Here is a 26879-nt window from a genome sequence, read left to right on the forward strand (position 1 = left end):
GCCTAACTAGTCATACTAGTTGCCTGTCTTTTTCTAAGGAAGCTAAAAAGAGGTTTTTATATTTTAAAATATGGTTACCTAAGTATCTATGTAATAACCTTGATTTTGTCCCAGCTCACAAATTGTAGAAATAGTTACTTTATAACCCTTTTAAGACTTTACCTTGTGGCTTTAGTGATAAAGAACCTGCCTGTGAATGTAGGAGATACGGGTTTGACCCCTGGGCCACGCAGATTCCTTGGAGAAGGAAATGGCAATCCGTTCTAGTATTCTTGGCCTGGGAAATCCCATGGACAGAGAGCCCTGGTGGGCTATAGTCCATGAGTCACAAACACTGGACACAACTTAGCGACTAAACAGCAACCCTTTCAGGTTGGCCAACCTATTGCTGGCCTAAAAATTAATTATACAGTTGAAGTATTACATGTAATAGTCCTTTTGTCCTTACAATATTTTTTTAAACAGAGCATACATTTTATATCATAATTTGATTGCTTTAAATATCAGGCACTATTTTAATTTTACAAATAGGGCAACTGATGCTCAAATGAGTTGTGATCATAATCTGCAAGAGAAATACTACAACCTTGTTTTTTTCGCCTAGCTACAATACCAAGATTAAATACTGAGAAAATGCAATGACATCCTCAGTTTTTTATGAATGTGAATTATTTGTGCATGCTGTGTGCTAAGTCACTTTAGTTGTGTCTGACTCTGTGATGCTGTGGACTGTAGCCCTTAAGGCTTCTCTGTCCATGGGGTTCTCCAGGCAGGAATACTGGAGTGGGTTGCCATTCCCTTCTCCAGGACATCTTCCCAACCCAGGGATCAAACCAACCTCTCTTACATCTCCTGCATTGGCAGGTGGGTTCTTTACCACTAACACCACATGGGATATTTACAGTTTTAAAATGTTTTGAATATTTTATTAAGTATCACTTAGGACTATTTTCTGGAAGCAATGCTTTGTTAAGAAAAGACCATGAATAACCAAAGTCAAAAAAGCATTCTAGAAAAGTATTTTTCTGTTATGAATAACTGCTTTTTGTGGTAATCCCAGATAATAGCAATTTCCTATTTTTTATATGCCAGACTTGGATCTATGAAATAATGAGAAGTACAGTTCTCCATCCAAAGAAATAAAAGCATCAGATAATACAGAAAGGCTCTGATTAAATTGTTTTCTATTTTCAGGAAAGAGAGTGACTGTGTACTCTTACTGATTATATGGTAGGCTGATAAAATATATAATTTTTTTACTGATTTATGATTTGCTATATTTTTTAAGGGAAACATTCCACCAAATTCTAGCTTTCCAAAAGTTGTGGTACCAAAAAATATACAGTGCTTTAGTTTGACAGTGGTTTGGTTTTAAAACCAGAATCAAGCTGAAAATAGCTTTTTAAAGCTAAAATTTGTGCTTACGTATAGTTGTAAAACACTGATAGTGCCCTATTACTATTATTTGAGAGTGACTATAATACTCTTGTTGATAAGTAAATTTATATACTGAAGAATGAAACTTAAGGTTGTAGTAAAAGTGAAAAAAAAAGAAAAAGGAACACTTGTCTTTCTGATGAAAGCTTTATGGAATAAAATTTGTATTTAATCAGAATGACTACCTAGGACCCTTTTCTGATGTTGAAAGCATGGTGTCTTAATCTAAAGGAAGTAAGTGGAATTGTTAAATCTGTTTTTGTCATTTACCTACTACAACCAACTAGGTTAGTGTATTTGAAATACTTCCGAAATACATTGTTTTTAAAAAAACAATGGAACCTATAAAAGAGAGTATGATGCTAGACAGAAATGTTGAAATGACTGATGTTTTTTAAAACTTCCATTTTTGGTTGGCATAAATTTCCTTTAATAATTTCTACATTTCCAATAGGATTTAATTTTGAGGTTTAACGTATCAAGCCAGTATTATGTTTTGCAATTTTAGTAATTCTGGATTCCAGGTCATTTAAGATGAAAATGGAAATGCAAAATTTACTTAAGAAATTTAATTTTCTTCTTCTGTAACATCTAAGTCTTCATCCTCTTCATCATCATCTTCTGTTTGCTGATCCTTTCTTAGTCGACAGGTCAATACCTGTTAAAAGTTAAATCACTAACTTAAAAATATTTTTACATGCCTGGTATTTTTTTTATGCCCTGATAGATAGATAAGGGTACACAGAACAAATATCAGAAAAATGTCCATAAATAATAATCTTTAGTAATGAAAATTCTAAACTATGAATTGTCCTTAAAGGTTTGAAAACAATCACAAAATTTTTTCATTCATGTTATTTTTTTTTGAAGAGAGGTGTGAAATTAGCCATTTGAACTCCAGTTGGATATCAGTACTTTGATAATATACTTCCAGAGAAAAGTAAAGTACATTATAAATATTAGAGATATTTTAAGTTAAATAATTCTAAGGTCACAAAAACATGAGACTCCTCAAAGGGATGGCAGAACACAAGGATATTTCAACTAGGCAAAAATATTAAACTTTGAACATAGTGTGATTTAAAATTAATGAGAATCTGAATTCATGACTTGGCTTTCATTTCTGACTGTTGCCACTTGGGTCATCCTGCTTCACACTTTTCAGAGGGTGACTATGTCTCCCAGGTGACATCTGCAATGTCTGGAGACACCTAATTGTCACGACTGGGGGAGCGTAAGGGCATTACTGAGCTCCTGTGGGTAGAGGCTGGGAACGCTGCTCAGCATCTGTACAATGTACAGAACAAGACCTCTCACCACCTGCCCCCCCGCCCCCTGCCCCAAATCATCTGGCTCAAAGTTACCAGTGCTGAGGTTGAGAAACCTTGGCATTACGTAGTCTAAAGTGTTACACAGATCTTGGCTAAGTTAGGTGATACTATTAGCTCTAAATAGTCAAAATTCTCTATGTACTATATACTATAGATTTATGGAATTAATGTGCAAGGCACTTAGTACTGGAATAATCAAAGTATAATTTGGTTAGGGGGAGAGATGTGTAAGTTAAAAGCAGTAAATAAGTGCTTAGAAGATAAAAACAGAACATACTAGGTCACATACAACTGAATGCTCAATTTTAAATTCTGAAGGCTAGATATGGAAAAGATCATAGCTTTCTAAATCAGAAGTTGGCAAGCTAAAGCCCAGTTTGTCTTGTTTCTATAAATAAAGTTTTATGACAACATGTTGATTTGTTAATGTATTGTTTGTGGCTGCTCTTGGTTGGGGCAGAGACTACGTGGTTCACATAACCTGGTATTTTCTCTGTGGCCCCTGAGGAAAAAGAGGATATCTCCTACTCTAGATACTAGGTACCTCAGGTTTTCAGGATATAGAAGAAAAGAGAAAACTGATGCTTTACCTAAGGATACATGCTTCTGGATCTATGATAACATTCAGCAAAGGTCCTTTTTAGGTATAATTTCCAGTAAGCCATGCTGCTGCTGCTGCTAAGCCATGCTAGTGGGATTCAAATCCTAGGCAGTTTGATTTCAGAATCTGTGATCTTCACATTCTATCACTGAACAAATGTAAATTAGCAGTCTCCTGTCCCTTCTACCTCTGCTCCCAAATGTTCTGCTTCAGAGAGTCATGTCTTTCAGGTAATAAAAGAAATGTCAATAATAGAGCAGAACCTAGTGCAGTTTTACATCATTTTATATAGAAGAGGGGAAGAGCAGGTTATTCAAAATCCTATGATTTAAGGGAAACATTTTTAATACTGAACAATTCAAAAGGCAGTAGCTTATATTCCTTAAAATTACGGTTTCTAGCTCACCTGTCCTGTTCCAGATACACACTTAGCAGACAATGATCTTTGAAGAGGTGACTTCGAATTTGCTCTTACGATATCTAAACGGGATGAGTAATCTTGCGGATACAGAGAATGTCGGAAAACCTGTTGCAATGATAAAAAAATGTTATAAATTAGATACTAAACTGGAAATTTATAAAGTCATGTTCCCTTTAGTTCAGAATTTGTTTAAGCAACTCTGCTTCCCCACCCTTGCCCCGGGGACATTATTTATTTAATTTATTGTAAATTTAAAACAAAAATTTAAAAAATATTTTATGTTGAAAAGATGTAAGCTAAAAAATTCTACTGAACCATGTAAAATGATGATGGGTCCTGAAACAGTCACTTAAGAGATTTGACTTGTGAAACGTGAAAAGTTCCTACCTTCAAAGAGCATGCAAGCCAGTGAGACAATAAGTCACACCTTTGATTCTTTCTGTTCTGCCTATCCTCAACTCAACAGTTTAAATTCACTACCGTGCTGTCCCAGTATATCACAGAAGAGTAAATGGAGCCATTCTATGAAATTCCAATCTCAGTAGCATCTGGAATGTCATTGCTTGTCAGTTCTTTTTCCTGAAAGTAGTAGTTCCAACTATTACTGCACTCTTAAGCTTCCTTATCTTTTATACCACTTTGTAACGTAAAACAGGCAAGTCTATCAAATGTGAATTTCTTCATATTCATTTTCCCCTCAACTCTTCATGCTATCGTTTTGCTTTTTTAAAGCAAGTGTGATTATGATTCCCCACAGTGCATTTTCCCCTTAGCCAAAACTTCAACAAACAAAAGCTTGCTCTTTTTTCTGCTTTTTTTAAACATTAAAGAAGTACAGCATATAAAAGCAATCAAGGGATGAAACCTAACAAAAGAGGTAAGACTTGTGTTTTAGGGCAATTCAGGTATATTGATAATTAGGTTATTAATAGTTTTACTGAAGACCCAATTATATTTTGGTGCTAGACATGGACCCTGCCATCCTGGTATGATATCAAAAGTGGATGACTGAAGTCACTGGTATTTGGAAGAAATACATGTTTGTTAAAACAATATTCTTTGGATTTTCTAGCAAAGATAAAAGTGGGAAATGGAAGATAATATACCACCCTTGGGATAAAAGTCTAAACCAGTTAAATATTAATCTATTGCAAAAGAACATATTTACAGGAATATTTATTGGCAATACTGCATTTTCCAATACATGGTCCAAGATCTTTTCTAGGAATGAGTGTCAAGATCTGAATATGCTCTAAACTGAATGTACAGAGGTGATCTTTTGAAGGGGAATATGATAGTACTTTTAATGTGAAGAACAAATCAGTTAAGATGGTTTCTGATATAACTGGATGTAAAATACTAGCTGCTATCTGAATAAATCTGCAATTCTCATGTAGTAAGGACTACTACCTAAGAATAGGAAATTCTCTGTCCCTCTGCCTCTTTTCTCTACTCGTTTCCAAGAGACTTTGTATTTAAAGGGTCCTTCCTCTCCTTGGTAGCTGATGTAATTTTACTTTGGCTTGTCCCACACAGCTCTTCCCCAGACTGCTTTCCTCTCCTTTCCACAAGTTCCAGCACCATAATGCATTATACCTCAGGACCTTTGTACTCTGCCTGAAATTGTAGACAGGGATTCGACACATTCCTCAAACTTCTGATTAAGAAATCATTCTTTGATTCTCCAGACTATTTAGGATCCTCCATCACATACACTCATTCACACAACAGTATGTTATCTATTATTTTTTCCTTCATATTATGAAACATATCTTTTTTTAATGCCTGAACTCCTTTTATACGTTTCTGCTTTTTGACAACTTGGACCAACTCTATAGTGCTGAATCCTCAGCGCTCGGAACAGTGTCGCATATAACAGATGCTCAGTAAACAGTTGACGAATGTACATAAGTGTCTCCATAGAGAGAAGCAATGAAGTGTGGAGAAATTAACTTGCTCAATAGTGCCCCAGCAGAAAAAGTGGGGAAGTTGATACTCAAAAACTCATCTAGACAGCACTGAGATTTTGAGTGTTTATGGATCTCTCCTACAAGCTACCTAGCTAGCTGATGAAGAACAGTGTTAAGAGAAGTGGTAAAGGAAATGCTGTGACAGAAGACACCTAGGACCTATGGAATGAGAAAGAAAATCTTTGGGTCCAGGGGGCTTGAGGAAAGTGCATTAAGTCAAGGGTGTTAGAAAATGGAGAATGAAAATACTTGTAATGGGAACTTTAACCTTATAGGGAAAGTAGGGGATCAGTTTTAAACCTGCCACTCAATGCAGTGTTTCTTGCAGGAAATAGTTCACGTCACTCACCAAGAATCATGCTTCTGGCAGCATAGATAGGATAAAAACAGTGTCTGCAGTCAGGCTACTGTTTGGCTTCCAGCTATTTTACTAGCTTATGGGATCCTCTGGAAAGTTCCTTAACCTCAATGTGCCTCAGTTTTTTCATCCGTAGAAATGAGGACAGTAAGTACTTTTATTAAAATTCATGGTAGGATTAAAATAATACAGTGAAAATGCACAGGTCAGTAGTTGGTTAAAGTAATCACTGTAGAAACATTTGCTGTTTTATAAATTACAGTTAAAAGCTTGATGATTATTTTTTTAAAAAATAGGATGTAAAAAGTGAAAATTAAGAAAGCTTTAGTAGGGAATAGAAACCATTCTATTAACAAATAGTAACAGAAATATGATTGTGTATGCTTTACTGAGGTAAAAGTGAGATCAGATTTTGGCACTGGAAAACATATACTAAAACATGTACTTCATTTTGGCCAAGCTGTATAGTCTGGTTTTACTGAATTCACATTTCTTGAAACCAGTGGAGTAGTGGGAAGTGAAGCCTTGGGGGATCTCGATAGATATATATATATATTTTTTCTCGTGTTGTCTTTTTCTTTTATGTTCAGTATAAACTGCATCATCGATAGATATTTTACTTAAAAAATAAATGGATCCTTGAAAATCATGGAATTAACTAATATAATTAAAAAATTTTGGCTATATCTTGAGAATACATGGCTGTTCTCACTTCTACTGTAGAGCTATATGGACAAAGTACATCTTGAATATTTAAGAGTTAATATTTGCATTTAACTATCAATACAAAGGAAGCCTAGAGAATCCCATACATAGGAGCCTGGCAGGCTACAGTCCATGGGGTCACAAAGAGTCAGACATGACTGAGTGAAACACCTCCCCCCCACCCACCTATATACAAATCTACACATTTCATAGGTTACAGATTAAGTCTCACAAAGCTAGTTGAAGCCAGATTCTGCTCTTCTACTAGCTAAGTGGTCAAGGGCAAGTTAAGTTACTTAAAGCCTCTACATCTGCTTCTTTAGTTGTAAATGAATGATCACAGCAATTGAGTTACAGGAGTGAGTGAGAAAATGCATGTGAAGCTTTCGGTGTTGTGCGTTGCATAAACACTCAAATTTTGGCTTAAATCAATAAATAGTATTTTTAACACATATAAATGACTTACACCATTAGTCAAAATGATACCTTATTTCACATTATGGCTTTGTTTCTATGTTTTACTAGATATTCTTCGAACTTAACTATGGTTAATTTGAAAAGTTAACTAGAAAGTCATAAAGGTTCAGCTATTTGGAACCGCATACAATGACTTCTAAACCACAAAGTGTAATTTAAGACATTTTTACCCACACTATGGTGGTTTCTTTTAAATATTTCCATATCAATGGAAGAACTGAGCTTAGAGAGACATAGTCCTACCTCTAAATCTTCTTCTTCATCAATCTTTTGTATATTTTGGTAGGCAGCAGTGTAGACCTCTAAAGCTTTGCCGTGAAATAACATTTCAATAGTGATAAATTCTGAAAATATAGTCTGAAAAAACAAGGATTTGAATTTAAACAAATTGCTTCGTGAATTTAGTAGAGTTATTCTCTAGTGTAGTCTTGACATTTTATTGAATACAGAGGTTTTTCAACAGGGAAAATGAAGTACACATGATAATTGGAATCAAAGTAGCTGCAAATATCTTTTGCAGCAAAATTTTAAAATTACACAAAATATTTAGTATCTTATTATTTACTTCCACTTCTAAGTATGTTCTTCTATTAGATATTTACGTTTAAAAAAGATGTTTGTCAGTACATCACTAAAATGTCACTATTAGCTAAAGAAGTTCAGTTCTGAACCTGTTTTTTTAGCAACTCCAACTGGTGTTTAAAAGAATGGTTTTAGGCAAGAATTCCATCCTAACATATTTATATGTTGCTTGTATTCTCCAGCCACAATTCCTACTCCAGAAAACAGCAGGATACATTGGCATAGAGCTTTCCAGTTTACAAATATATGACATGCTCAGTATTGCTCATAGCTACAATGTTAAGACTTGGGTCTGATTCAAGGTCATAGCTCCTGCTCATTGTACTATGCTGTTCTCACTGGACTCAATTTTTGCAAATACACTGCAGGTAAACTCTTACCAGCAAGATGATGACAACTTTTGGTCAAGAAGGCTATGAGAAAAGAGAATGAATGAGGATGTGCACGTTGATCTAAGCAGGGGTGAGAGAACTGGTAGGCAGGGAAAGTATGTAAGCCAGATATGTTTTCAATAAAATAGGATCTCATCCTTCTATCATCTTGTCTCTTATCAAGATAAAATCGGAGCATTAACGTAGAGAAGTGGAGAGAATAAGAATAGGATAGAAAATACTCAAGCATTGTCCTTAAAGGGGCAGTATAGATGAAATGGGTTAGGCTCGAAAGCAATAGTCAAATACTCCTTTTCCTTCATTTCTGCTCTCCTGTCTTAACCATCCAGATAGGAGTCGTCCTGCACCCTGGAAAATAGCCATACAGCTTATCTTATAGTATCATATTTAGAAATAATTTTCCTCAAATAAATACACCTTTCAATGATCACATGTAATCTGCTAATCTGGAATGGGTCAGTATGGTAAGAGACGGGCATTCAAGGAGTTTCGTTTCCCCCCTTTTCAATTTTATTTTGTTTGACAAGAATGCCATTTGGGTGGGTGCTTCAATTTTACTGGGGGGGGGGGGAGTTAATGGAATTCTCTACGCGTTGGCAAGTATTCCGTAAAGCAGGTAGCACAGTAGTTAAAAATAGGGGCTCTGGATTAAGATGAACCTGACTTCACATCAGGGGTTCTCAGATGGCGTTAGTGGTAAAGAACTCGCCTGTCGATGCAGGAGACATAAGAGATGCAGGTTCAGTTCCTGGATAGGGAAGATCACGGAGGAGGGCACGACAATCCACTCCAGTATTCTTGTCCGAAGAATCCCATGGACAGGAATCTGGCGAGCTAGGTCCATGGGGTAGCAGAGTCGAACACGACTGAAGGGACTTAGCATGAGTTCAAATCAAGACTGAAACAAATCAGCTGTGTAATATTCAGCACTTTATCTGTTCTTTTTCCTTAATTTCAAAATCATAGGTTTTGCCTTAAGGATTAAATGTAGTCCAAGAAAAAGTATAGTATGGCTACTGGCTTAGAGTAAGTGCTCAGCACAAGTTAGCTAATTTTATTGCTAAAGAAGTAAGCCAGATAGATAAATGAGAAACTGTTCCTTATGTAACATTAAAACCTCCATCCTGGTTTAACTGGAAAGCAGAATATTTAACAAAAAAGTCATTAAAAGTCTTGTTAATAATTTTTACAAATAAAGGTACAATGACAGCTCTCCAGAGTAAAGGCTATTCACTGAATGATTTCAGGGGAACTTTCTATTCATTTGAAAATAATAAATTTAGACATAGCTGCCTCAGACCATATGTAAAATACAACTGCATAAGCTATTTAAATATTTAAAATACTAAAAAATCATACAAAGACTAGAAGAAAATACAGCAAATAGTTATATAATCTTGGGGATGAATACTTCTTTCTAAACATGACACTAAGGCAGAAAAAGAAGGCTAATAGATCTGGCAGCAAAAATAAGACTGTAAGGTGGCAAAAACATAACCATAAGCAACAAAATGGGAAAATATATTTCAACATATCTTCTCTTTAATATAATGGGTTAATCTTCTCAGTCTGAAGAGTTTTTTTAAAATTAACCAAAAATGCCAACACACTAAAAACATAAGCTAAGGTCAAGTGAGAGTAATTTAGTGTCATTAAATGTATGAAAAAACACTCTTCCTCAACAGTACTAACTGCAAATTAAGATGATACTGATTTTTCACTATCAGATTGGGTACTATTAAAAATACTACTATTCAACATTGTTACACTGGGTGCTGTGTAATGTTCTGCAGAAATGTAAACTAGTCAAAAGATTTGTGGACAGAAGTTATAAATAGCTATCCAAATTGAAAGTGTGTATGCTCTTTGAACAAGAATGCTACTTCCAGTAATTTGTCTCCCCCAAAACAACTGAACCAGCAAAAAAGCTGATGTTTAATGATGCAATGAGATCTATAATAGCAAAAATAATCTAGATGTCTATCAACAGGTGATGGTTAAACATGAATATATCCATATAGCTATACTATTCTCCATACAGTACAGCAAAATACTATACGGGGATATCAAAAAGGACAATATGGATCTTTCTTAGCACAAATATATCCATTACATATTAAATTTTAAAAAGATGCTACATATAGTGTGGTCCCACTTAAATATAACTGTATAGGGGTAACAATATTGCCTTTTTCATAAGACACTATGAGGAGGAAATGAGTTTATCCACATAAAATGCTTAGAATGTGTGGCACAGTTAATGTCTTAAGAAGTATTTGTTGTTGTCATTCTCCTTAGTATATTTCTTGTGTATGTTTCATAGAAAAAAATTCTAGAAGGATATAAACCAAGATGCTGATTATTTCTCAGTAGGGAATTATATTTTCTTCCACAATTTTATGAAAACTTATGGTCATTTTATAAGAAAAATAAAGCTGATAAAAACTAAATCTTGAAGCGGATTCTTGTTCACATCAGCTACTTTATCAATACTGAACTGCTATCCCTATCTGTCACTGGAATGACTCCTGATCAAGATCCTTTTCACAGGTCAGAAAATTCCCTTGACAACATATAACTGATGACTTTTCCTATTACATGGGAAACAAATAGAACTGTGAGTTTTCTTTCACATTCTGTACAACTAACTAAGTTCATAGCAACTTCTCTCAGAAAGACAAACACTTTGCAAGGTTTGTATGAAGTCTTTTACTTACTAAGAATTGTGCTACCTTACTAATTAATGCTGCTAAAATTCAGATGGACGCGTTGATAAACCCCACCTCATAATTAATACGTTATGAGCAGTGTTCACTATTGTCAATCATTTCTACCCTCAGGGAGATTTAAGCACCCAGAAGTTCTGCTTCCATCTGTAACAGCTGCCTGAAAACAGGTAACAATAAGAACATTCTTAAAAAAAAAAAAAAAGAATGTTCTGTGTCTGTTTCTCCCAAAATATGAGTGGCAACAGTGATTCTTTCCAAGAATTTGTCTCATAAACAGAAGTGTTTGTCAGACAAGCTAACATCAACATAGCAGTACCTGAATACTGTTTTTATCAGAAATAAGGGTGTGGTAAAGTAACCCTTTTTATCTGATTTTTAAGGCTTTTGGATGTAGGATTTGTGCATCCTTCTTTATCATAAAACATCTCAAATGAGGCTTAACTTTGAAAAGGAACAATTTGACAGATAAGGAGGAAAGATACAGAGAATGGAGATTCATAATCCTAACAGATTGGACTTGATTCCTGGAACTCATAATTCTGGGATTTTGATAGAGTTTGTATTAAAAGTGTACATTTTCACAGATGACATGATCTTATATATAGAAAATCCAAAGGAATGTGCAAAAAACTAACAGCTAATAAAAGACTTCTGCAGGGTTGTAAGATATAAGGTTAGTACACAAAAATCTATTATATTTCTGTGTGTTTGCAATGCACAACTGAAATGAACAATTCCATTTATAGTAGCATCAATAATTATGAAATACTGAGGAAACAGCTTAACATACATTATTAAAATAAATTAAGGATGCTTTAACTAAATGGAAAAACAGCCCATGTTTCATGGATTAGAAGAGATCATCTTCAGAAGGCAGTACTACCCAAACTGATCCTCAGATTTGATGCAATCCCTGTCAGAATTTCGGGGGCTCAGACGGTATCTGCTTGCAGTGCAGGAGATCTGGGTTCAGTTCTTTGGAGAAGGGAGTGGCTATGCACCCCAGTATTCTTGCCTAGAGAATCCCATGGACAGGGGAGTCTGTCGGGCAGCAGTCCATGGGGTCGCAAAGAGGAGGACATGGCTGAGTGACCATGCACGCACATGTGCACGCTGTCAGAATCCCAGCTGACCTGGAGAAGCTGATAAGCTGATTCCCAAATTCATACCAAACTACGACAGATTCAGAATAATCAAAAGAATCTTAAAAAGGAACAAAATAGAGAATTTATACATCCCGATTTTAAAACTTACTACAAAGCACTGTTAAAACAGTATGGTACTGGAATAAGAAGAAGGAAATGGCAAACTACTCCACTATTCTTGTCTGGGAAATCTCATGGACTGAGGAGCTTGGTAGGCTACAGTCCATGGGCTCGCAAGAGTCAGATATGTTAGTGACTAAACCACCACCATACCTCAATAAAAGAGAATGGAAGTTCAGAAACAAAACACATCAACTAACTTTCAACAAGAGTGCGAGGACTTAAACAGTCTCTTCAACATATCGTGCTGGAACAACTGCGCTGACAGATGGAAAAGAATGGGGTTTACCTTTCAGTTCACGTAATACATAAAAATTAACTCTAACGGATCAAAGGCTTAATAGTGAAAACTATAAGAGTGTTAGAAGAAAACCAGGATAAATCTTTATAATCTCGGATTTGGCAATGGATTCTTAGATAATGACACAGTCCACAGAATTCTACACAGAGTGGGTAGCCTTTCCCTTCTCCAGGGGATCTTCCCAACCCAGGGATCGAACACAGGTCTCCCACATTGAAGGTGGATTCTTTACCAGCTCAGCCACCAAGGAAGCCCAAGAATACTGGAGTGGGTAGCCTTTCCCTTCTCCAGGGGAACTTCCAGACCCAGGAATCGAACCACGATCTCCTGCATTACAGGTAGATTCTTTGCCAGCTGAGCTATCAGAGAAGCCCAAAGATAAACTGGACTTCATCAAAATTAAAAAGCTTTGTGCTTCAAGGGATACCATCAAGATAGTGAAAAGAACTCACAGAATGGAAGGAAATAACTGCAAAACATTTGATAAAAGATTTGCACACAATATAAAAAGTCTTAAAAATGAAATAAAAAGAAATCCAATTAAAATAATCTGAATAGACATTTTTTTCTCAAGGAAGATATACAAATGGTCATAAACATCAGCAGGAAAATACAAATCAAAACCACAGTAAGATACCATTCTACACTCACTAGGATGGCTATAAGGAAAAAGTTTGGTGAGCAACAAGTATTGGGGAGGATGCAGAGAAACCGGAAGCCTCATCTAATACCGGTGGGGAAATATACTGGCATAGCCATTTTGGCAGTCTGGCAGTTTCTCACACAATTAAAGATAGAGTCACCTTATGAGCCAGCAATTCAACAGGGTATATGGTTGAACGAAAATGAAAAATGTCTAAGAGAAATGAAAATATATCTCAACAAAAACTTGTACATGAATGTTTCTATCATTAATAATGAAAGCGAAAAGGTAGAATATGGTAATATCCATACAATGGAATATTATTCCACCATACAAAGGAATGAGATAGGTATTGATACATGTTATACCACAGATAAAACTTGAAAGCATGCTAAGTGAAAGAAACCAGTTATGAAAACCATGTATTTTATGATTCCATTCATATGAAAGTACATTCAGAACAGCCAAGTCCAAAGAGACATGAGATTGGTGATAGCTGCTTAGGCCGTGGGTGGGGGCTGTGGGAGCAGGGAGGTAAAAGCTAAAGTGTACTAGGCCTCACTCTGAGATGACAAGAATGTTCTCAAACTGAGTGGTCATGGTCGTAGATACCTGAACATATTAGAAAATGCTGAGCTGTATGGTGAATTGTATGGTATATGAATTCTCTCTCCTTTTTTTCCGTTTCCTCCTGTTTTTTCTTTTTTTGTGTGACTGTCACAAGACCTCCCTCTTGTAGGGGCATGAGACCGCAGGCAGAGACCGCGGAAGCAGGTTTCTCCCCCGTGCACCCTCCACTGGCAGTGCCTCACTCCCTGTCCTGCTGCTTCAGGAGATCCCAGCTTGCAGTCGGGAATTCTACACTCACTGTCTCTGCTCCAGTTTTGTAACTGGTGGTGCTCATGGGATTATAAACTGCCTGTAGAGTTAGCCAGCATGCAAGAAGAAGAACATGGAAGTGAGCCCAAAGATCAAAGATTGCCACATGTAAAAGAGAAGTGTGCAGGCATGAAGAACAGCGGTAGGGTGAGGAATCAGGCTCCCAGGTCAGTAAAGAAGCCGTTAGGTGGCAATGAAGCAGGCATATCTCACAAGTCTCCAATCTCCTTTTTTAGATTAAAGCTAATTATTTCAACCTTCTTTCCCTTCTCCCTCAATTTAAGAGAGGATGCCGGCAGTTACGTTACGCCCTGCCAGTGCTCCCCCATATCGGCAAAAGGGTTATCTCAGGACAGCCTCCTACGGAGCTCTTCCTGAGCAGCCATCTACATTACACTCTGAGTGCTGAACTGACAGGCTTACTTTTTTTTTTCTTCGACCTTCAGGACCAAAGTAGAGACCTTTGAGCCTGACTATTGGAAAAAATCAAAGTTCTGGAATCCTATGAAACTATGATAGGAAATTAAAAAATATAAAAGGACAAATAAATGTTTCATTGATTGCAGAGAGGAATGGTACAACTAAGTGGCAGATAATGCTGATTTTATTGATAAGTGCATAACTTTTGAAAGAAGGATAACTTGTTAGTAAGTTATGAAAATAACAAAAAATACTTTTCTTTAAAAGCTGTTCCAGGAGAATTGCAGTGAGTGAAAAGGCATCCTTAGATGACTTGTTTTAAAGGACACAACATGGTCATAAGTAATCCTCCAAATCTTTCCAAAATATTGATGAAAAAGTCACTGAAGACCGTCTTTAGGTTTGGGGATTTAGGAGGGAGGCTCTGGAGGGAGGGCATATACATATAATTATGACTGACTTGCATTGTTGTATGGTAGAAACCAATACAACATTGTAAAGTAATTATCCTCCAATTAAAAAAAATACCATCTCAAGTCCAGGAACCTGAATGTCTACTGATGTGTTACAATAAAATAAGGCTATTCTTCCTGTGACACTAAATTACGGTGGATGCAAGTTTATGTGGTTAGCTACTCTTATTTATTCGATAATGTAGGAATTAGAAAGCTACAAGCCCAAACAATTAGTAATAGTGTTAGGGGAAGCACACTGACTGAAACTGCCCACCCTGTCCAGGCACCATAGTAACCATCAGCATGAGTTGTTTTATGACAGGAGGTCCTGGTAAGGAACACGGAACTAATAAGCCACCACCAACTGGAAGAGTTCAGGAAAAGACAAAAGGAGACACCACATGTCCGACCACCTCCCAGAATCCTTCTCTCTGGCATCCATCTCGGCTGAACAAGGCATGCACCACCAGGGAGGACTCTGAGTCCGAATAAAAAAGACAACCCGGAAACTAATCCCATCACCATAAAACGTGAGACTGCAAGCCATATGACAGAGCTGTTCTCCTGGGTTCCCTTACCCTGCTGCTCTCCACCCGGGCGCCCCTTCCAATAAAATCTCTTGCTTCAGCATGTGTCTTCTCAGACAGTTCTTTTCCGAGTGTTAGACAAGAGCCCAGTTTCAGGCCCTGAAAGGGGTCCCCCTTCCTGCAACAATGCTGTATAGTCATGGAAAGCACAGGTTTTTAAAATATATAATTGGCTTATAGTTCAGACTTTGAACTGTGGGCTGTGATACTGCCTTATATCTCTGCTCAATCACCTCACTTTCATGGTAATATCCATACAATGGAATATTATTCCACCATTAAAAGGAATGAGATAGATACTGGTACGTAGTATACATAGATGCTACACTATGGGGTTGCTGTAAAGATTAAAAGGTAATTTATGTAAAGTGCCTGGACTAGTGTAGTACCTGATACATAAAAACATAATAGATTTTATTTTTCTGTGGTTAATAGTATTTTTGATAACATCTGAATATCTGGGCTCTGGTTGGGAATGTAGTCCCTTTATATACTGTTGTTTCCATAAGAAAATAACATTTGATATATTTTGTTTATATCTTTCTCACAAAGACTTATGTGCTAAAGAAAATCAGTAATTTAAATTTTTCATAAATTTAAATAAAAAATTAATTTAGAATACATATTTTGAACCTTAATAGTTATTTAGCTGTTACCTTTATATCCTTTATTTTCTGCTTTTCGAAATTGTCAATAGTTTCCTCCAGGTGACGAGTTGTTCGGGTAGCATCCATTGTAGCTCTCTGTAATTCAGTTTCTGCCTACAGAGGTATTCCCCAACCAAAGATACAAAAAACAAAAATCGTCAGAATCCATTTTATTGAGTCTTTCTGTAAATGCTACCTTTGTAAATACAGTGTTGGCTTTTTGTAAATGTAGTACTGTAAATGCATTTGTAAATGCAAGACTGGCTTTTTGCCATAACAGTGTAAATCACCCAAAAATACATATTACCACATAAAATAAAGTGATCTATATTATAAACACAGCAGAATAAAAAACTTTAAATTTATCAGATTATATGATTTATGATCTCAAAACAAAATTCCTTCCCTTTCTTTATACAAACCATTTCTTTTCCTGCTATCATCCTTGTTTGATTTACTGTAAAACTATTTTCTATATTTTCTACTGCTTTCCCATATTTCCAGTCTCTGCCATTTATTACCCTCTCCTTTTCCTCTCACTCTCTCTCCCCTTTAACCCTTTGTCCTGCCAAAAGTCCTGTGACTTAAGTATTTTCAATCTTCTAGTTCTCCAAATGCATGAAATGTTTCTACTGCTATAATATCCTAATCAGGTAGAGTAGAATATACATGTAAAGAAGGCTGAGCACCAAAGAATTGATGCTTTCGAACTGTGGTGCTAGAGAAGACTCTTGAGAGTCCCTTGGACTGCAAGGAGATCAAACCAGTCAGTCCTAAAGGAAATCAACCCTGAATCTTCATTGGAAGGACTGGTGCTGAAACTGCAATCCTTTCGCTACCTGATGTGAACAGCCTGATTGGAAAAGACTCTAATGCTGGCAAAGATTAAGGGCAAGAGGAGAGGGCTTGACCGAGGAGGAGATGGTCGGATAGCATCACTGACCCAATGGACACGAGTCTAACCAAACTTCAGTAGATAGTGAAGGACAGGGAAGCCTGGTGTGCTGCAGTCCATGGGGTCACAGAGAGCTGGACATGACTGAGTGACTGAACAACAACATAGAATATACACTACAAATGTTTATTTCAGTATGAATATTCTTCTTATAAGCTAGTAATATTGCACTATTACTACTTAATGCTTATTACAAAATATATATATACAGATATACCAATAACTAATAAATTACACGAAAAGTCTAATGTTTCGCTTCAAAGTACTCATACTGTTTAGATTCACACTGTACAGTCAGTAATGGCAGCCACTAGCAACCAGCTATTTACATCTAAATTAATTAAAATTAAAAAGCTGGTTATTCTAGTTGCCATTTCATGAGCTCAACAGCCACATATATAGCTAGTGGCATGTATTTCTCTTTAAAATATCTCTTCCTTAATGACAACAGTTGTCTAAAAAAATTTAAAATTTTTTGTTGAATAAAACATGTTTTAAAAACATGGCCCAATTTTCTGATTAAGTTCCAATAATGTTTTGTTTCCTATGAACACTTAAAAGTATCACATATCATTTTAATAATTATTGCATAGAAAAAATCTGCAGTTGTAAGTAAAGTTTTGTGACACATAATATTATACCATTTACACTTGCTTTCTTTTTTAAGAAAATGTATAAATGAAAATAAAATAAAAGGGTTTACTACAGGGATCCATCTCTTGACACATCACTTTATTACCCACCTGCGACTGAAATTTTTCATAAAGGAAAAATACCTTTAAAGTAGAACAATTTATTCCAATAAATTAAAATTATATGCTCTGACAGAATTATATCCTTTTGCAATCAGACTATACATTAATTGTAACTTATATTGATTATATACTCTTAAAACTAGGTTAATTCAGATATACAATTTCAAGAAACTAAGCTTTAAAACGTATTCACATATATCTGTGTGTGTACATTTGCTATAGAAGGTGTAAAGTTTTCCTGCATAATTTTACATGCAAACTTTTACTCATAACCAGTAATCAGAAACAGTTTACTTTATTACTGGGCTTCGGATTTTTTAAAATAACTATCACAGGATTTATTATTTTGAAAAACTTTCTAGATGTTATGATGTGTATTAATCTTTTACTAATGAAAATACTCAGAGTATTTTTCTAATACAGTTCAATACATGTGACTCATGAAATTCTTTACCATGACTACTTAATTTTGACAGGTGTTTTCCTTCCCCATTTTTTGACAGTTTCATTTTAAAATTTGGAAGGGTAGGTTGAGTTGGTTAAACTAGGAAAGAGTAGGAAGCAGAAGCCACAGCTGGAACATCTGTATGTTAATCTCTTACCACCTTCCAGCAACTATTTTTCATTCCTTTAAGTTTCAAATCCTTTCACTCCAGCATAGAAACTTGCCCAAAGTTACACAGCTATTTTTAGGAAAGTGGATACAGATCTGTATTCCTTCCTTTTGTTGAAAATTCTTCAAAATCATATAACATACTAACTTGGTAGGAGATACTTTTGATTAAAATATTACAATGCTTTATGAATAAGGGTATCAGTGTATTTAATGAAATTGGTCTGAGTGCAAAATGGCCTATAAAAGAGTGAGCCAGATTGGTGTTTTTCAAACTGTGCTGCAGGAAACTTTTCAGAAGCTACCAGGGGCCTTGGGAGGGGTCCAGGTAGTGCACTAGGATTCTTCTTCACCCCAGCCTCTTATACCTCTTTATTTTACATACCGAACTTTAACGTGTTTCTTTTTAATAGTGAGAAGAATTTTAAGGGTCATCCTGGTAAATATTCTCTGATGCTATGACTGAGTATTTTTATATTTATAGTGGATGCATTTATATGTAGACTGTCCTTTATTTTCTAGTATCAGGTTGTCAAAATCATGAGACATAAGAAAGCATGGGGAAAGGAGGCAGCAGGGTAAGCTGAAAGTGAAGTGAAAGTCGCTTAGTCGTGTCTGACTCTTTGCGACCCCATGGACTATACAGTCCACGGAATTCTCCAGGCCAGAATACTGGAGTGGGTAGCCTTTCCTTCTCCAGGGGATCTTCCCCACCCAGGGGTCAAATCCAGGTTCCCTGGATCAAACCCAGGTCTCCCACATTGCAGGTGGATTCTTTACCAGCTGAGCCACCAGGAAAGCGCCACAGTAAGTTAGTACTTTCTCTACAATTGTACCTATCCCAGTTGCTTACAATTAGTCAGGTGCTATTTTTCTTTTTTTTGTGTAGTTTTGAACAGGCACATTCTAAGTTTCAGAAATAATCATTCTTAACAGAAGAGCCTTGTAACAGTAGACAAGCCTATTAAGACTTGTGTCCAGCTGTGAATCTCAATACCTTGGAATATACTAAGGGTCTTTGGCTGGAAGTTATAATTGCAGTTTCACAAAGTAGTTGTTTTTTAAAGACGAAGGGAATTTCACTGGGGAAAAAAACAGTTTGTTCCTTTTCTCAAATGCAGGGCTGAGAAGGCATCGATATATTCGGATTAATGACAGATCTTTAAGTTACTTTTATAATTAATATTTAGTCATCAATCATTTTTAATGTAAAATATCCTAGAATTTTGTATGTACTCTTTATAAAACATCTATACGTATGAGTGTTTTAAATTTTGAGTATCTATTGTGGAAAACAACACAAGAGGACTGATTTAAGTTGTATATTCTCTTTAAAATTAACTAATTTCCACAGTAAGCATTTTAAATGTCTGTGTTTCTTTTCAAACTTTATATTCATATTCTTTGCACATTTAAAGTATAAATGCATAATTTTCATATATATTTACTTTTTACAGCATACCTTACAGAATATTTTTTTAAAGACCAAAATTCAAAGGATACAATAACATGTCGATCAGATGGGTTTCTCTGACGTGTTCTTTCTAACTGAGTTAACTGTTTAGCTTCTCGATTCCTTGCTGTTAATGTTGCTTTGAGATCATCCTGCAAAAAGGCATTTTTTTTGATTAATAAATATCTCTGATTTAAGAATAAAATACACACTTCTTTAAGAATGCGAAAACATTCCCTATTTGATCCAGGCATCATTATCACTGGAATTATTACTATATTACCAGTGTGTGTCTTTGTATGTAAGACTATGTGCATGTGTGTATTTAATAATGACAGAATTGCAGTGCAAAATTATATATATATATATATATATATACACACACACACACACATATATGTATATACACACACACAAAATTTTGATTATGGTGGTAGTTACATGTGTATACACATTTATCAAAACATTTAAAACAGGAGAATTTTACTGCATATAAATTATACCTCAATAAAATTGATTGTAAATACAGAACTTTTGGAATGTAATATCTACCATGGTGATTAGAATTAATACTACTGTACTGCATTTTGAAAGTTGTTAGGAAACTAGGTCTTAAAAGTTCTTATCACAAGGAAAGTTTTTTTTAACTATGTATTGTGACAGATGTGAACTAGGCTTATTTAATCATTTCACAATATATACAAACATCAAATCGTTATGTTGCACTTCAAGAAAAGAATTTAAAAAACAGCTTCATCGCACTGACTTTTAGTTTGCAAGTTATTGCTTGCTTTAAAACAAATATATGAGAATATTTAGTAAAACAATTTCTGTCCATATATTCTTCATGACTATAAATATTAAATATTTTAAAGTTTCCACAATAAACAAAATAATGCTATGATGCTATAGTAGTATATAAAAATACTTCATTATTCTCAAAGTTCTAAGAAATAATGCTTCAGTGTAATAAGAATCACTGAACACTACTCTGTACCTTTTACTAAGTAAGTAAACTATGGACTGAGGTTCGTGACAATGTACAGGAGACAGGGATCAAGACCATCCCCATGGAAAAGAAATGCAAAAAAGCAAAATGGCTGTCTGGGGAGGCCTTACAAATAGCTGTGAAAAGAAGAGAAGCAAAAAGCAAAGGAAAAGAGGAAAGATATAAGCATCTGAATGCAGAGTTCCAAAAAATAGCAAGAAGAGATAAGAAAGCCTTCCTCAGCAATCAATGCAAAGAAATAGAGGAAAACAACAGAATGGGAAAGACTAGAGATCTCTTCAAGAAAATTAGAGATACCAAGGAACATTTCATGCAAAGATGGGGTCAATAAAGGACATAAATGGTATGGACCTAACAAGCAGAAGATATTAAGAAGAGGTGGCAAGAAGAATACACAGGAGAACTGTACAAAAAAAGATCTTCACAACCAAGATAATCATGATGGTGTGATCACTGACCTAGAGCCAGACATCCTGGAATGTGAAGTCAAGCGGGCCTTAGAAAGCGTCACTACAAACAAAGCTAGTGGAGGTGATGGAATTCCAGCTGAGCTCTTTCAAATCCTGAAAGATGATGCTGTGAAAGTGCTGCACTCAATATGCCAGCAAATTTGGAAAACTCAGCAGTGGCCACAGGACTGGAAAAAGTCAGTTTTCATTCCAATCCCAAAGAGAGGCAAGGCCAAAGAATGCTCAAACTACCGCACAATTGCACTCATCTCACACGCTAGTAAAGTAATGCTCAAAACTCTCCAAGCTAGGCTTCAGCAATACGTGAATCATAAACTTCCAGATGTTCTAGCTGGTTTCAGAAAAGGCAGAGGAACCAGAGATCAAATTGCCAACATCTGCTGGATCATGGAAAAAGCAAGAGAGTTCCAGAAAAACATCTATTTCTGTTTTATTGACTATTCCAAAGCCTTTGCCTGTGTGGATCACAATAAACTGTGGAAAATTCTGAGAGAGATGGGAATACCAGACCACCTGACCTGCCTCTTGAGAAACCTATATGCAAGTCAGGAAGCAACAGTTAGAACTGGACATGAAACAACAGACTGGTTCCAAATAGGAAAAGGAGTATGTCAAGGCTGTATATTGTCACCCTGCTTATTTAACTTCTATGCAGAGAACATCATGAGAAAGGCTGGACTGGAAGAAGCACAAGCTGGAATCAAGATTGCCGGGAGAAATATCAATAACCTCAGATATGCAGATGACACCACCCTTATGGCAGAGAGTGAAGAGGAACTAAAAAGCCTCTTGATGAAAGTGAAAGAGGAGAGTGAAAAAGTTGGCTTAAAGCTCAACATTCAGAAAATGAAGATCATGGCATCTGGTCCCATCACTTCATAGGAAATAGATGGGGAAACAGTGGAAACAGTGTCAGACTTTATTTTTTTGGGCTCCAAAATCACTGCAGATGGTGATTGCAGCCATGAAATGAAAAGACGCTTACTCCTTGGAAGAAAAGTTATGAGCAACCTAGATAGTATATTCAAAAGCAGAGACATTACTTTGCGAACAAAAGCCCGTTTAGTCAAAGCTATGGTTTTTCCTGTGGTCATGTATGGATGTTAGAGTTGGACTGTGAAGAAGGCTGAGCGTCGAAGAATTGATGCTTTCGTACTGTGGTGTTGGAGAAGACTCTTGAGAGTCCCTTGGACTGCAAGGAGATCCAACCAGTCCATTCTAAGGGAGATCAGTCCTGGGTGTTCTTTGGAAGGAATGATGCTAAAGCTGAAACTCCAGTACTTTGGCCACATCATGTTAAGAGTTGACTCACTGGAAAAGACTCTGATGCTGGGAGGGATTGGGGGCAGGAGGAGAAGGGGACGACAGAGGATGAGATGACTGGATGGCATCACCGACTCGATGGACATGACTTTAAGTGAACTCCGGCAGTTGGTGATGGACAGTGAGGCCATGCTGCAATTCATGGGGTGGCAAAGAGTTGGACATGACTGAGCGACTGAACTGAACTAATTGTTAGTTGCTCAGTCGTGCCCGACTCTTTGTGATCCCATGGACTGCAGCCCTCCAGTGCAGAAAATCTCTGTCCATGAGATTTTCCAGGCAAGGATACTGGAGTGGGTTGCCATTTCCTTCTCCAGGGCATCTTCCCAACCCAGGGATCAAACCCGGTTCTCCTGCACTGCAGGCAGATTCTTTACCAACTGAGCTACAAGGGAAGCCCCCGCTAAAAGGACAGTTATTGGAAACCTTGTATGTTTTGCCAGAATACCTAATAATAATAGAAAAAAATGAATTTACTTACTCGCTTCATTTTTACAATGGTTCCATAAGCTTTCAAAGGTTCAACTACTTTGGCTTCAAGTCTTTCAACCTATTGAGAATTATTATAAAATATAACTGGAAAGAAACATAGACATATCAAAATTTAAATTGTGAAATAAAACCTATGCTGTCTATCGGACCATAACCACTATACTGATTAACATTTGAAATTTTTAAAATTTCAGTAACATTTATAAGTAAAAATATAATCTTTGGAAATTGGTAAGACTCAGAATCTAAACTCAAATACATTAAAAACTGTGAAGGTATGCAGTAGCAATCAGAGCTTTGGTAAGTTTTAAGACATCTCAAATTTTATTACAGCTATACTTTCAGTGTGTTTAACACTTGAATGGACATTTTACATACATTATATCTGAAACGTAACAGCCCAACCTTCTAGATAAAGAAATCAAAGCTGAAAAATATAGCATACTGGAAACATTTAAAACAACTGAATCATCAAAAGAAAAAAAGTCTAGAGACCACTGTGTTAACGGTAATTTTTTTTTCTGGGAAGACATTTGTAAATTGTCAAAGCTTAAAGAACAAGATAAATGGTCTCAGTGTTCCTGAGCTGTCAAACTATATGGTCAATCTCTCTTTTATGTAGAATTAAACAGTTTTCTTAAACATTGCAATATTTATCAGATTTTGAGTAATTTCTCCTTTTACTAATAGCACTAGTGGAAGGCACTAAAGAAATGAATTTTTTTTTAAAAGGGAGGTATATAGCTATTTATATAAATATAAGAAAAACAATTCCTGGACCTTAAAATTTTCTTTTTCAGGATAGGTAATACAAGATGACATATATTTAATTGTTTAAAATGAACATGTATTACTTTTGTAGCAGGAAAAAAGCTTTATTTTGCTGATACATGTTTTTATAATCAGTGAGTATATATCACTTTATAATGATTTTTGTTTAGTTTCTATAAACAGAATGTATATGAATACTTCATTTTAAAAGATTTTAGGAAAATAGAGATCAAGTTCTCACTAAGCATTTAAATATTAGGAATCCTAAAAATAAATCCATGAATATTCAGGATTATTTATTCCATTTCAAATAATCCATACACTGGTTATTCAGTGTAAAGATTAGCTAAATCTTTTTCTGTTCTCCTTTTTGTAGCCTACCTTTTTGTTCATTGTTCTTTAGCACCTCCACCATTTGGTAAGCAAGGGAAATAAAAAGGAGAACACATGTAAATCAATTCACTTTGCTATTCAATAAATAGCTTAAAGATTTTCTAGCAAGGGGCACTGAAATTTATTGGCTAAAGTAGGATTTTAGGATTATCTGTGAGTATAAACTACTTATGAAACAGTCAAGTTCCCAGTTACATATAGCTGAAAGTTTGTTTATTACACACAAAACATCATATGAGAAGAACCCACCGTTTTCCCCTAAAGTAATTAATACTCAAATTTCTGTATCATTAGCAGTTATAGCTTCAAGGATCATTATCTTCTTTTTGATTTCAAGGGTTTTTTTTTTTTTTTTGATAATTGAAATCTGTTTTAGTCTTTTAAAAAGGACCAAAGGCACAAAAGAAGTAATACAGCTCAAAAACTGGGCAACTTCTGACAAGTTAAAAGTTAAAGTGAAAACTTCCGACCTGAGTCTTGAACCTTCAAATAAATATACGTGAAAGTGCTAACGAGGTATTATAGTAATGGGCTGGGCTTTCCTGGTGGCACAGTGGATAGATAGGTGTCCAGGCGCCAATGCAGGGGACACGGATTCGATCCCTGGAATGGGAAGATCCCACACACAGCGGAACTACTAAGCCCACGTGCCAGCAACCACTGAGGCCGCCTGCTACAACTACTGAAGCTCTTGGGCCTAGAGCCCCACCTCCGCGACAAGAGAAGCTACCGAAATAAGCCCGCCCGCTGCAAGGAAGAGTAGCCTCCCTGGCCCCAACTAGAGAAAACCCAGGGAGCAATGAAGACCCAGCGCAGACAAAAATAAATAAGTAAATAAAATTTTAAAAAGTAAATGGGATTTAACAATTTAAACAATTACAACGCCATCGCTTCCCACCTGTCCTTTCTGGGTGGAGTGGTTCAGTTCAGTTCGGGGAACTTCACAAAATTTCACTGTTGATTGTAAAAGCAATCAGTGCACTCTTCCCGCCCCCCGCTCCTCTCAGTGAAACACAGCTCAACTTTCCAGTGCACGGAAGCAGCAACAAAGATCTCTTGTCCAGTTACTACTTATCCATACACAGTACCACTCCCAATATCTTCCATCTCCAGATACACTACTTTAAAATATACCTACCTGCATACAAGACACAAGCCATTGCTCCTTTTGTTGCCTCGGGTACTATGTTTACTATCCCCTGTAAACAGCCACCCCTTTGGCTAAAAGCTGGCAAATGAGGTGGGGAAACTCAGGACTTCAAGACACCCTAGAGGTTAGTTTGAAAACGGTAAAAATTACAGGAAGCTTCCCTTTAATAAGACTCACACAGTGCTACCGACATGACAATGCACGTTTATCAAGTGTGTGATCGCCACTGCAGCTGGGTAGATTACCGGTCTTCACGGCTCCGTCCACCACTTCAGGGCTCACTCATTAACAGGACGCTGTGACCTCATTCCATACCTCGGCTTGTCGATAATCCTGAAGTTTGGCAAACTCGTCCGCAAAGTTTTTCAGGCCCTGCTTTAAATGTGGTGTCTCGGTAGAGGCATACACATTGATTTCGTTCACCAGGAGGTCCGCTTTGTCTCGCAGTCGGGCTGTTTTCCGCACGTAAGCAGCAAAGATCTGGCACAGCTCTCCGAAATGTTTCTCCACATTGGTGACAGCATCTTGCAGTTGTCTGGTCTGAGCGTCCCTAGAGAGAAAGGAGACACAAAAAAGGCAAATCATTCTCATCTGATGAGATGAGATGACTTCATCTTCGCGTTACACGTGATGACGCCAACATTCCCGGGGGGCGCAGTTTGCAGCTTCGCCGGCGCAAACCTTGAAGCAACCCCTCCGTCTCCTCCGGGCCCCCATCCCGGGCCTGGCCTGCACATCCCGCAGTGCAGGCGCCCCGAGCGGCCCCGCTGGATCAGCAGCAGTGCTGGGCCGGCGCCCGGGGACCGTGTTGGGGAGGCGCCGCCGGGGCCAGCCGCGGCCCAGTGTGGTCGGCCCAGAGCGGGGCGGGCGCCGCTCGGAGCCCGATCTGAGGGCCCGAACTCGGTCCGGTGGCTCAAGGAGGAAGGCTCCGCGCCCCGACCCGAGCCCTCGCGCGTGTGTGTATGGTTGGGGGACCCTGGGCCGCTGCGGGCCCCTGCGGCCGTTACCGGTTTTCCAAGCTGCGCCTCAACATGCTGCCTCGCTCACGGCTGGAGACCCCGGGCTGAGACCCAACGACAGGGTCTCGGCGCCCGGACGTGCGAAGGGGCGCGAGAGCCCGCCCCGTGCGCCGCCGCCGCCAAGAGGGCCTCGGAGTTTCCACGGCAACGCGGCGCGCGCCCCCGCGGCCGGCGTCCGGAAGCGCGGGAAGGGCCCGGATGCGGGCACGCGCGGGGCGCGCCCACCCGCGTCCTCTGACCCCCGGCGTCCGCCCTGGCGTCCCCGGCGACCCGCGC

The 26879-nt window shown here is 37.3% G+C and overlaps 1 protein-coding gene across 1 annotated transcript; it reads right to left on the reverse strand.

The window, feature by feature from the left end:
• Positions 1-1831: 1831 nt before the first annotated feature.
• CIBAR1 (CBY1 interacting BAR domain containing 1) lies at positions 1832-26766 on the reverse strand. Its single transcript, XM_052651806.1, has 9 exons — positions 26592-26766; positions 25900-26134; positions 23260-23328; positions 20027-20128; positions 17899-17904; positions 16210-16314; positions 7544-7657; positions 3776-3895; positions 1832-2095 (listed from the first exon to the last, which is right to left on the reverse strand). The coding sequence occupies exons 1-9, from the start codon at positions 26615-26617 to the stop codon at positions 2006-2008; spliced, it is 867 nt and encodes a 288-aa protein (XP_052507766.1). The 5' UTR covers positions 26618-26766; the 3' UTR covers positions 1832-2005.
• Positions 26767-26879: the final 113 nt, after the last annotated feature.

Source organism: Budorcas taxicolor, chromosome 14 (genome assembly GCF_023091745.1).
Source record: "Budorcas taxicolor isolate Tak-1 chromosome 14, Takin1.1, whole genome shotgun sequence".
NCBI classification, from domain to species: Eukaryota; Metazoa; Chordata; class Mammalia; order Artiodactyla; family Bovidae; genus Budorcas; species Budorcas taxicolor.